The sequence below is a fragment of the Drosophila takahashii genome, chromosome 3R, assembly GCF_030179915.1.
Source record: "Drosophila takahashii strain IR98-3 E-12201 chromosome 3R, DtakHiC1v2, whole genome shotgun sequence".
Taxonomy (NCBI): domain Eukaryota; kingdom Metazoa; phylum Arthropoda; class Insecta; order Diptera; family Drosophilidae; genus Drosophila; species Drosophila takahashii.
In genome coordinates, this window is record NC_091681.1 from 5,489,161 (window position 1) to 5,501,997 (window position 12,837).

The following is a 12,837-nucleotide window of genomic DNA, read 5'->3' on the forward strand; positions in this document are numbered from 1 at the left end:
CGTCGCGCTTCGACCGAATCGTCGCCGTACAAATCCGCTCGTCGCCGACGGTGGTAGTCGGCAAGCGGAACGCAGTCGCCAGGGATGCGTCGATGCAACTTGTCGGCGTACACGGGTCGATGAGGGCGGCTGTGTCGAACTTCTTGAGCCCGGTCTCCAGGATTACCATGGCCGTCGGCAGGACGTTGACACTGTGCCGCTGGAGGATGGACGCCAGTGACGGTGCCGGTGTCGAGGAGGCTGAGCGCGGCGGAGAGGCAAGCGCTCTGCGAGTTGGCGGATTTTGCCGGCGCGAGCGCTGCTGAGTAGCGGCGGATGCCGAGCGCCTTGCCGGGGCCAGCGCTTGGCGAGTTGGCGGATTCTGCCGGCGCGAACGCTGATTGGTAGCCGACGGCAGAGGGCGCTCGTGCATATGGAGGAGCTCGTGAGCGAGACAATTTGAGCAGTACTTGTTGACAAGCACTGCTCGAAGCCGCTTCTCTGCGCTCAGCTTTAGGAACCTCTGGCACTTCCGAAGCGGATGGATTCCACGGCAGACTTGGCAACGGTAGGAATTTAAACCTCGAGTACGTCTGCTCTCCAAAGCCTGAGCGCTGCGTGGACGAGGAACCATGATGTGATCTGGTAGGGAGTAATGGACAAAAAAAGAAACAAACATGGAGATGATTTAAAAATGATTAGATGACGAGGATGGTTGGAGAATTATGCGGAGGATGTTGGTTGAGGAAGACGGCTGGAGTGTTCTCCTGGCAGAAGAACCACCTTGGTCACGGGACGCTTAATAATCTTGCGTGCCGTGAGAATGTTGACGACACGGACATTGCCGTCAGCCCCCGGAAAAACAGAGTCGATTCTGCCAAGGCGCCACTCATTCGAGGGCAGATTGTCTTCTTTGACGACTACCAGGTCGCCAACGCGGAGATTTGCGGTCGGGGCCTGCCACTTGTTACGCTTGTGGAGCTCCTTGAGATACTCCTCTTTCCATCGAGCTTGGAATTGCTGATGAAGCGCCTTTAAGTGTGGCCACCGATTCACAATGGACTTGGATTCCCCTTTTAATTCGGGCTCTACTATGGACAAAAGAGGTCCGCCGACGAGAAAATGCCCTGGTGTCAACGCTAAGAGATCAGTAGGATCTTCTGACATGGGAGATAGCGGTCTGGAATTTAGACAAGCTTCAATTTTCGCTAGGAGGGTTGAAAGCTCTTCAAAGGTGTACTTTCGAGTAGCGGTGGACTTGTAAAACAAGGTTTTGAAGCTTTTGACACCAGCTTCCCACAGGCCTCCCATATGGGGTGCCCCCGGAGGAATGAATTGCCAGTTGAGCTGCTGATGACTATACGCATCAGTCACAGACTCTTTTACGGCTTGTAGAAAATCTCGGGAGAGCAGGGTGGCAGAGCCGACAAAGGTTTTCCCATTGTCGGACTGCACTTGACGGGGACAACCTCTTCTGGATACGAACCGAGCGAAAGCGGCGAGAAATTTCTCGGTCGTCAGATCGGATGTAGGCTCTAGATGGATGGCCTTTGTGGAGAAACATACGAAAACCAACACATACCCTTTTGTAATTAGGCACGCTCTGCCTGTGTAATTTTTGATGTCGAAAGGGCCAGCGTAGTCCATCCCTGTGTACGTGAATGGCCGGGAAAAAGACACTCGCTCTTTCGGAAAACTTCCCATCATCTGAATTTGCAAGCGCTTCTTATGAATAACGCAGACCTTGCAGGAGTTAATCACAGCCTTTACCAAGTTCTTTATTCTCGGAATCCAGTATCTTGACCGGGTGAGACGTACGACTAACTGGTTACCTCCGTGCAACGTTATGAGATGCGTAAAGTTCACCAGTAGTCGAGAGAGTGCACATTCGTACGGGAGTATTATCGGATGTCGTTCGTCATATCGCAAGTTTTCGGAGGCCGTTATGCGGCCGCAAGCCCTTATAAGCCCTTTCTGATCTAGAAAGGGGTTTAAGGAGAGGATTGAACTTGTCGCGGACACAGGACGCTTTTGACTCAAGCAGCGATATTCATTAGAAAAATATCTGCGCTGAGTGCTAATGACCATGAGCCGTTCAGCGGCGACAAGTTCTTGGGCTTCTAGACGGACTTCCGACATCTGCGACTGTTTCTTACATCGCTGGACAAAACGGTGGACATACGCAAGGACCCGTAAAGCTCTATCTAACTTGGAAAAGCGATCAAGGATGTCTTCTGTCGGGATGGACGCCACATGGGCCTTGACAGGACGCTTTTCCACTTCGGTCACCTGTAAGTCGGTGCTTTGGGAAGGCCACTGATCTCGTGGCTTTGACAACCAAGTTGGTCCATGCCACCAAAGGGAGTTGTCGATCAGGTCTTGTAGAGGCACTCCCCGACTGGCCAAGTCGGCTGGATTGTGTTCGGATTGAACATGTGCCCAATTGGCTGCCTCTGTGGACTGGGTAATCTTTGTTACCCGATTGGCAACGAACGTTGTCCATTGGCATGCTGGTTTGGCGAGCCATGCAAGCACAATTGTGGAATCGGTCCAACAATGGAGTTTCGAGGACAGCACTGGCATATGGGGGAGGATGGATTCAGCCATCTCGGACAGCAATAGAGCTCCACACAGCTCTAGCCTTGAAAGCGACACAGTTTTGACTGGCGCCACGCGCGTCTTGGCTGTAAGGAGATGCACTAGCGTCGTGTGCCCAATTTCTACGCGCACATAGATCGCAGCACCATACGCCTTTTGAGAGGCGTCACAGAATCCATGATGCTCGACTCGGAACTCTGGGCGGAAGGACACCCATCTGGGAATTCGGACTTGATCTAGGACCGAGTAGCTTTGGAGAAAATCACGCCACTTTTGGCACAGTTCAATTGGGAGTTCATCATCCCACCCAAGATCATGAAGCCAGATCTCCTGCATGAAAATCTTGGCACAGACCACGAAAGGAGCGAGCCAGCCTGCTGGATCAAACAGCTTGGCGATTTGGGAAAGAACATGACGTTTCGTGAGCGTGGCTTCGTTGGATAGGTCTGGAGGGGCGAAGAAAAACTCATCGGATGTTGCTTTCCAACGGACTCCGAGAGTTTTCGCCGTGCTTTCCGTATCTATCTCGAGGAACTCGGCGTTTAAAAGATGATTGGTCTCGATATGAGCCAGAACTTCTTTATGGTTGGAGGTCCACTTTCTTAATGGAAAACCAGCCGAATCGAGAGCACTCTGCAACTCGCGAATGGTAAGGTGAGCCTCTTCTGCAGAGTCAGCTCCCGAAAGGACATCATCGACGTACATGCAACCACGAATAACTTTACTCGCCCTCGGATGGGTTAGTTGCACGTCGGTCGCCAGCTGTTGCAGGACCCGAATTGCCAGAAACGGTGCACAATTGACCCCAAACGTAACAGTTTTTAGCTCAAAATCGCGAATGTATCCTTCTCTATTGCGGAATAAGATACGTTGGAACGCTGTCTGCTTCGGATCTACCCAGATCTGCCGGTACATTTTCTCGATATCAGCACTGTACACAAAACGGAAATATCGCCACTTCAGGATCTGGATGGTTAGATCGGACTGTAGGACCGGGCCAGCATGAAGGATATCATTTAAGCTGACCCTATTGTCTGAAGGGCTGGAGGCATTGAATACCACTCGAAGCTTGGTGGTCGTACTCTCCGGTTTTAACATCGCGTGGTGTGGGAGGTAATAACACGCTGAATCGTCGGTAGGAGGGACTTCTCTCATGTGGTTGAGGTCGAGATATTCTTGAATTACTGAGTCGTACTTGGATTTTAGCGTACTGTCCCTTTTTAGCCGCTGCTCGTTTCTTAAGAATTGAGCCAACGCCAGGGATCTGGAATGTCCTAGGGAGCATTTCATGTTCTCAGGATCTCGAAAGGGAAGACTCACGACATACCTGCCGGTATCGTCTTTTGTGGTGGTCCGAAGGAAATTATCCTCACAGATCACGTCGGATTCTTTTGCCACCTTTACTGGCAGATCCTCCACCTCCCAGAATTTGGTGAGGAGTTTATCGAGAGATGCTTCGTACGTGTGTGCAACATGCGTAGAAAACGATGAAATTCTATCTTGCCTCGGAGCGGGTACTGGTCCTGTTAGAATCCAGCCGAAAATGGTCTCTTGACCGAGAAGAGAGCCACAGATATTCGCTCGGGTGCCGCTTAGTAGAATGGAAGGAAGTATATCGGCCCCGATTAAAAGATCTATTTGTGCGCTCTCATAAAACTTTGGATCCGCTAGTGGAAGTTCGGGAAGATCTCGCAGGAAATGTTGCGGAAGCGGACATGAGGGAAGATTTCCGGCTATTTGCGGAAGCACGTAGGCAGTGGTGTTTAACTGCAAACTAGGCCAAGTCGGAGAACGAATCGTCAATTGGCAGAGCTTTTTAGTCTCAGCGGAGACCGTTTGATTAAGCCCTGAGACCTGTGCTTGGATAACCTGGAACGGCAGCTTAATCAGGTTGAAAAGGCGCTCAGTAATGAAGGTCGCCTCAGATCCGGAGTCTATTAAGGCTCGCGCTTCATAGTTGGAACCCTGATGGCATATATTAATCATGGCGGTGCCTAGGAGGACTGACCTAGAGCCTGCCGCAATATAATTTTGAAGTGTTGGCTGCGTGCCACTGGCAGCCGAGGGACCGGGAGTATTCGGTCTGGATCTGGCCGTTGGCGTTGGATTTGCGCGCGCTGGGGATGGGGTGCCTCGGTGTAGGAGGGTGAGATGGCGGCCGCGGAACGTGAAGCAATTATGTGCGCTTTCGCAGTCGCGCAGCTGGTGTGTCCGCGCAAAGCAGTTCATACACAGCTGTTTTCGTTTGATATAGGCGATCCGTTGGTCGACCGTCATCCGGAGAAACTGGGCGCATGTGCGTATTGGATGGTTTTCTCTATTACAGAGATCGCACCCTCTAGGTTGTCGAGGCGTTACCCTTGTCTCATAAGAATTTATTCTCCGAGACGCCGAGTTGGATGTGGATGCCCTGGGCTGAGCCTGACTAGAACCTGATGGTCGAACATCATCTATGGCTTCTAGGGTTCTGTGACGTTCCGTTAGGAAAACGTTCAGCTCATGCCACGTAGGGATCTCGGCTTTGTTGTGAAGGGACTGCTCCCATAGGGAAAGCGTAAGCTTTGGGAGTTTGGATGAGCACATATACACCAAGAGGCAATCCCAAGTTTCGACCTGAATACCGGACATTTCTAACGCCGTAAGGCACCCCTGGATGGTACTTTGAAGTTCTTTCAAAGCTGACCCAGACTCCTTTGTGACGGACGGCACATTGAAGAGTATCTTCAATTGACTGTTTACTAACAATCGCTTGTTTTCGAAACGCTCAGTGAGGTTATCCCACGCTGAGCGAAAGCCATCGTTAGTAAGGGGTGAATTTGCAACTATATTGTGAGCGTCGCCCCTCGTCTTAGCATTGAGATGAAATAATTTCTCGACAGGAGTGAGTCGAGGATTGTTGATATAAATTGCCGTGAATAGATCCCTGAAGGTTGGCCAACGAAGATAATCGCCGGTAAAAACCTCGGTATCGCACGGCGGAAGGTGGCAGCCTGACGGAATGTAAGTCTGAGGAGTATCTGGAGTGGAGGTAGCTTGCGGATTTTGCGGAGTCTGCGCTATTTGGTCTGCTATTTGGGCCCCGCACTTTTCGTACGCGCTGTAGCAGTAACCGTACTTAGCCTTGAGAACTGGCAACATGTCAACTGCACTTTCTCCGGCTGCTACAAGGCACGCGGTACACGCATCGTACTCTTTTTTGATGCGGACCCATACCTCTTTGATTTCGTCTCGGCGAATATTGAGGACGGACAACGTAGGAGGGACCGCCGCGGGAATATTTATTCGCGCCTCCAATTCGGAAAGTCGATCCGAGACTTCAATAAATTGGTTTAGGGCGAGTTCGGCAGCCGTTGCAACCATTTTCGTGCTGGCTCGCGTGGATCTTTCGATAGGAGAAGGAGCCCTTTTGGTAATTGGCGTCTTGACCTTTGTAGGTGTGGGCGTCCTTATAGTGATTTTCGGAACTTTCGGTGATGAAACAGGGGATAGTTTGTTAGAACTTTCCCTGGACATACCAAACTAGGATGCTGTTTTGATTCGGAATGTGCGCGCTGATCTTTCGGACAAAAATCAGAAAAGAAATTACGGACTGGTGGAAATAGGGTCTCGACCTGCTAAAACAGTCGATATGCGTGGCTGAATTATTGTAAAAATAATCCCCAGGCTTTTGGTGGAACGATGGAACAAGAATCGCAAAAAATACCAAAAATACTAAAAATAAAATACTGAAAAAATACTGTTCTTGATGAAGTATTTTTCGATTAGTATTTTATGAGGGGTGGCTGGCCGAATTAGGATGGGATTAGATATCGTTAGTATTCTTCTTTATTTTTATACCCTTGCAGAGGGTATTATGATTTCAGTCAGAAGTTTGCAACGCAGTGAAGGAGACGTTTCCGACCCCATAAAGTATATATATTCTTGATCAGCATCACTAGGCGAGTCGAACTAGCCATGTCCGTCTGTCCGTCTGTCCGTCCGTCTGTCCGTCTGTCCGTCTGTCCGTCTGTCTGTTTCTACGCAAACTAGTCTCTCAGTTTTTGAGCTATCGGAATGAAACTTTCCCAAAAGTCTTCTTTCTATTGCAGGTAGTATATATGTCGGAACCAACCGGATCGGACAACTATATCTTATAGCTCCCATAGGAAGGATCGGAAAAGAAAACGTTAAAAAAATTCTAGCTTCGGTGTTTTTTGAAATATTACCTTCTACTTTTGGGGATGTTATTTTTTAAATATTTCTGAATTTCGAATTAAATATTTAAAAAATCGGACTACTATATCATATAGCTGCCATAGGAACGATCGATAAATTAATGGAAGAGTAATAGGAAATAAATTCTAGCTTATTTGCTTTTTATTGTATTATCTTCTACTCTAGGATATGACTCTTTTTAAATATTTCCGAATTTCAATTTTAATTTGATCAAAATCGGACGACTATATCATATAGCTGGCATAGGAACGATCGGAAAATTAATGAGAAATATTAGAAAATTTAACATTTTTGCAATTTGTTAATTAATAGGAATGATCTGCAAGGGTATATAAGCTTCGGCTGGACGAAGCTAGCTTCCTTTCTTGTTTTTTTTTTAAATTATTCGGAGACCAAACAAAAAATACGTTGCAGTGGTATGCGGATGATATATTTTTTTGGAACTTTTATTTTTTCTCCCCAACAAGAAAATAAATCAAGTAGATATATGGATATACCACTAGGTTGCGGATAGCGGACGACCTCAATCGAGGCCAACTGTGAATAAGCTGGTGGTAGAAGTCAAGCACGGAATCGTGGACAGAAACCCCAGCAAATAAGCGGTCCCGGACAACCAGCGGGTATCTTGCAACGAAGCAGTACCGACGATGCGATTTGTTCAGCCGCATCTAAACAGTTGCTTTACACAAACCTAAATATCCCTCACACACTGCCTACCCACTTCCTCTCCCTAACAACATCTCACTCCGGGCCGGACTACGGTGTAATTCGGACCGTGCCAAGAGTCAGCCTGGCTGGGGGCCCGGATCAAAAACTAGCCCAGTCTCAAACGGTGGGCTCAGGGAGATGGCGACCCCCTGTTCTACCTACCGCCTTACCCGGGTACCGCGGATCTCTGCCCGGGCGGACCTTTCCCCTTCTCCGCAGCTCGTGGGACCAAATATGGAATCATTAAATAAAAATAACAATAAATCAGAGACGGGTACTCTCAACAAACCCAATACTGCAATGACGAACGTTGGCTCCGTTGCAAACACCAGTAAGGCTCAGAAAGGGCCTCATCCCAAACAAGGGGTGATGGGAGACAGAAAGACTGTCGCAAACGCCTCCGCTATGCGCGCATCTGCGCCTAAACCAGCGGTAGACGCAGCAAAGTCGATCGGGTCGACCGCTGGTGTTCAGAAATTTACATACGCAGAGAGACGGACGGCCGCCCAAACCCTGCGTTCACATGCCAGAAGCAAAGTCGCCACGCCTTCGCCCGAATGGCTGAAGAAGGTTGAGTGGGCCAGGACGGTGTTCCCAAACTATGGGCAAGGAAACACCCAACAGGAAGGTGCCCAGGTGAAGAGGCAACGCTCCGTAGAGCTGCCTGGTCCGTCGGCGAAGAGATCGAAGATCCAGCCGTCGGTCTCCTTTGCCGAGATCACTAAAGATCGGGTCCTTCTGGGACTCATTGACAGGGGAAATCCGGAGAGCAGGATCCCCAAAAACAAATGGAAGGCGGTTGATTCCCAGCTGTCTCTCATATGCCTGCGTATGGTGCGCGAGAAGCCCGGTTCATCGCCTTGCTGCATGGACGCGGGCTGGTACCAGGGCAGTGTAAAGGTGGTTGCCTGCGACAATCAGCGATCAGCTGATCTATACAAGCAGGCGACAGCGCAGCTAGGTGAAGTCTACGATGGGGCGAACATAGTCGCACTAGATTGGTGTGACGTCCCCAGTAGACCCCGAGCTAGAATTTGGCTCCCAGCAGCTATCAAATCACCGGAGGATATCCTCTATATGTTGCAAGAGTGCAACCCACATCTCCCCACAAAAGACTGGAAAGTCGTAAAGGTGGAGGAGCATGCAGGTGATGTAAATCAGGCGATCGTGGTGCTAAACAAGGAGTCGGTCGCTCCCATAGAGGCTGCTCGGGGAGTGCTCAATTATGGCTTCAGCGCCATACACATTAAGATATACAAAGGGGACTCCAGTTCCAAGGGAAGCCCTGCCGGCAACCCAGCTGAGCAGGTACTTGCGGAGGAAGTGGAGGCCCCTGGTATGCCGGAGGACGGCTACTCAACCGACTCATCGCTGAGCAGAGAGTTGCGAGCGCTGGGACCGGCAATCGAAGAAGTGGACCTGAGCGATTCGGAGGCCGACGTTACTGTGGTGGAGGTTGCAGCTGGGGATGTCGCTAAGACTCCTGCAGATCAACCTACACCACAGTAAAGCAGCGTCCGCTGCCCTATTGCTTCGCCTTGCCAAAGGCGAAGCCGACGTGGTCTTAGTTCAGGAACCTTGGATAGCAGGAGGCAAGGTTGCTGGGCTAGGAACAAAAGACTACAAGCTTATGCTTGACCCCAAACAAGGTAAAATTCGAACCTGTATTTTAGCCAAACGGCATCTTAGTACATTTCTGCTTCGCAATTACAGCAACGGAGACAACACGGCAATAAGCCTGGAGCTGCAAAACGGCTCCATAAGGATGCTATCGGCCTACATGGCTTTTGAAAAGGTAGAACCCCCAGACGCGCTAGTCAGAGGACTGGTACAAGAATGTGAAGAGCTTAACAAAGGTTTGGTGATAGGATGCGATGCAAATGCCCACCATACCCAGTGGGGCTGCCCTATCAACAACGACAGAGGTGAGTCTTTATTTGATTTCATTCTAAATTCGAACTTATTTCTTTGTAACAGGGGCAATACCCCTACTTTCATAACAAAAACGTGCCAAACGATCATAGATCTAACCCTGGCATCAGATTCACTCGTAAGCACAGTCACAAACTGGGCTGTCTCCAACGAGCACTCATTCTCAGATCACAGGTTTATAGAGACAACTTTGTCTCTAGTGTCACCTGCGCCGGTCAGCTTTGCCAACCCCAGGCGGGCAAACTGGAAAAAATACAAAGAAATTCTATCGAGCTTCCTCCCCAGGGAGCCACCAGACAGCACTCTTTGCACTCAGGAGCTAGATAATATAGTAAAAAAATTCACAGAAGCATGCAACGCGGCATTCACAGCTGCATGCCCGCTGGGGAAACCAAGGGGAAAGAAAAAACCTCCTTGGTGGACCCAGCAATTATCAATCCTCAGAGCCAAATGCAGAAGCCTGTTCAACAGAGCGAAAGCTACAAATGAGGACATTAGCTGGCAAAGCTACAAAAAGGAACTAGCCACATACAAAAAGGCCATCAGAAAAGAGAAGAGAACTGCGTGGCAGAACTTCTGCTCGGATATTGAAAAGACAACGGATGCCGCAAGGCTCAGAAAGATACTTTCTAAGACAGCCGTAACGATGGGCTATCTCCAAAAGGCTGACGGATCATGGTCGGACTCTAGTGAAGAATCCCTAAACCTACTCCTAGACGCTCACTTCCCAGGGAGCCTGCAAACAGGACATCCCCCAGGAAGACACACTGGAGAAGGAATAAACTTAAACCTCCTACTATCAGACCGTAATATAAACTGGTCCATTCATAGTTTTAAACCGTACAAATCGCCGGGACCGGACAATATAACACCAGCACAAATTCAGCAAGCAGGACAGCTAGCTACAAACTGGCTGAGAAAAATTTTCCAGATCATTCTTGCAGTAGGAGAACTACCTACAGCGTGGCGGGAAACGAAAGTCGTTTTCATCCCTAAAGCAGGGAAGGCCACCCATACTACAGCGAAGGATTTTAGACCGATAAGTCTGACATCATTCCTGCTAAAAATCTTAGAAAGACTGATTGGTCTACACATCAGAGACATCATTGACCCGACGCAGATATCAAAGGCGCAACACGCATACACCAAAGGTAAATCGACCGAATCGGCGCTACACTTGGTAGTAAGCAACATCGAGAAATCACTCAGTATACAAGAATACACCTTGATCGCCTTCCTTGACATAGAAGGAGCTTTCAATAACGTGCTTCCCACGGCAATAACAGAATCCCTCACTGAACTACGGGTTGAGCCACCGCTGGTGGGGCTGATCCACAAATTGCTGATAAGGAGACTGGTCACGGCCACACTAGGGACCTCTACCCAGACTAGACTAGTGAACAGAGGCACTCCGCAAGGAGGTGTACTTTCACCCCTCCTATGGAATATCGCGGTAAATAAACTACTGCGGATTCTCGAAGGAGGAGGCTGTAAGATAGTGGCATACGCAGACGATGTCGCTATCATTTTTAATGGTAAGTATCCACAAACGCTATGCGATCTTATGACCGCAAAACTAAAGATACTATCGGAATGGGCTACAAAAAACGGACTTGGGGTAAATCCCTCAAAAACGGAACTAGTCCTTTTCACAAATAGATACAAAATCCCAAAACTCAACCCACCCACTTTAAACAACTGTAATCTCTCTTTTAGCGATCACGCAAGATACTTGGGGTTAGTATTAGATAAGCGTCTTAAATGGGGCTTAAACAACCAAGAGAGAACCAAGAAAGCGACCATTGCACTTTACTCTTGTAAAAAAGCAATCGGGCTTAGATGGGGTATGTCCCCTAAAATCGTCAATTGGATATACACAGCGGTAGTCAAGCCAATCCTACTATATGGAGTGACTCTGTGGTGGACCGCTCTACACAATCAATGTATCCTAACTCCCCTTAACAAAGTACAGCGCATGGCGGCTTTGTGTATTAGTGGAGCCCTTCGAACTACCCCAAACGAAGCGCTGAATGCGATCTTGAACCTCCAGAGCCTGGACTTATCAGGCATGGAAAGGGCGAAATCGGCAGCCATTCGACTAAGGGATACGGGGCAATGGAAATCCCAACTGTATGGTCACGCTAAGATTCTTCAGCATGACAATTTGATCCCGCCAAAAACGGATCTATGTAAAACCCGTGAATACAGACACACGCCCTTCGAAGCTATGATCCCAGGTAGGGAAGCATGGGATCGGGGCCGACCGGGCTCAATAGACGCAATCTGTATATATACAGACGGCTCCAAACTCGACGGACACGTAGGTGGAGGCATATACTCCGAGCAGTTAGAGATCAGGCAGTCATTCAGACTTCCCGACCACTGCAGTGTCTTCCAAGCGGAAGTGTATGCTATAATGGAAGCACTCGTCTGTTTAAGGGGCTTAAACACCCAGAACAGGCACATAAACATATATAGTGATAGCCAAGCGGCTATTAAATCAATATACTCGACGAATACAAACTCCCGAACAATAGCAGACTGTCGCAAATCTCTTCACGAGATGGCTAGTCAGTTTACTGTCAGCCTTATATGGGTTCCGGGTCACCGGGATATCGTAGGCAACTGTATAGCAGACGAGCTAGCCAGGCAAGGCACCACCATACCTCTCCTTCCAGGAAAGGAGAATGTTGGCATGCCTTTGGCTACCTGTAAGCTAATTATTAAAAACCATTTCTGCAAATTAGCCAACACCAATTGGCAAAACACACTGCAGTGCCGAATCTCTCACCAGACATGGCCTGCAATAAACAATAAGAAAACATCAGAACTACTGAATTTCAGCCGCACAGAGTGTGGCATGCTAATTCGAGTACTGACAGGCCACTGGCTCGTTGGCGCACACGCCGGCAGGCTAAAAGCCCCTAAAAATGACTTCTGTAGAAGCTGCAGGGATGAGGAAGAAGAGGAAACGGTGGAACACCTACTCTGTTCATGCCCAGCCCTATGCAGGCTTAGACTGAAACACTTAGGATATCCTTTCATAAATGACCTGACCGAAATTTCGCAGATTAATCTGAAGAGTCTAAGCTCTTTTATTAAATCCTCCGGATGGGGGACTTGCTGATCGACCAACCTACAGGCTGACCCTTAACGGATAGGGGACCCAAAAATAGAGATCATACGGTACCACAATGGACCCACAGAGGTCTAAGTGTGCCAGGCTATAGTCTAGCAGCCGTCCTAACCTAACCTAACCTATGGATATACCAAACTCAATAAATAAATAAAAATACTGGAATGGACGCGGTAACTAATGGATTCGGACGCAAACCGTGAACAATATTAATAGATTGTTTCCACTGGTTTCTGGGATGTGGACAGTATTTTATTTAATTTTTTTTG

The 12,837-nt window shown here is 48.7% G+C and overlaps 2 protein-coding genes across 2 annotated transcripts; one reads left to right on the top strand and one right to left on the bottom strand.

Moving 5' to 3' along the window:
- Positions 1-702: 702 nt before the first annotated feature.
- On the bottom strand, positions 703-5,937 carry LOC123003150 (uncharacterized). Its single transcript, XM_070216550.1, has one exon. It carries the CDS (start codon positions 5,935-5,937, stop codon positions 703-705), a length of 5,235 nt encoding a protein of 1,744 aa, XP_070072651.1.
- Positions 5,938-8,336: 2,399 nt separating this feature from the next.
- On the top strand, positions 8,337-9,304 carry LOC123003139 (uncharacterized). Its single transcript, XM_044394723.2, has 2 exons — positions 8,337-9,149; positions 9,214-9,304. Exon 1 carries the CDS (start codon positions 8,368-8,370, stop codon positions 9,007-9,009), a length of 642 nt encoding a protein of 213 aa, XP_044250658.2. The 5' UTR covers positions 8,337-8,367; the 3' UTR covers positions 9,010-9,149; positions 9,214-9,304.
- Positions 9,305-12,837: the final 3,533 nt, after the last annotated feature.

Excerpts from the sequence above, each read along its gene's own strand:
- LOC123003150 (XM_070216550.1), bottom strand. The coding sequence starts at position 5,937 with ATGGTTGCAACGGCTGCCGAACTCGCCCTAAACCAATTTATTGAAGTC.
- LOC123003139 (XM_044394723.2), top strand. The coding sequence starts at position 8,368 with ATGGACGCGGGCTGGTACCAGGGCAGTGTAAAGGTGGTTGCCTGCGAC.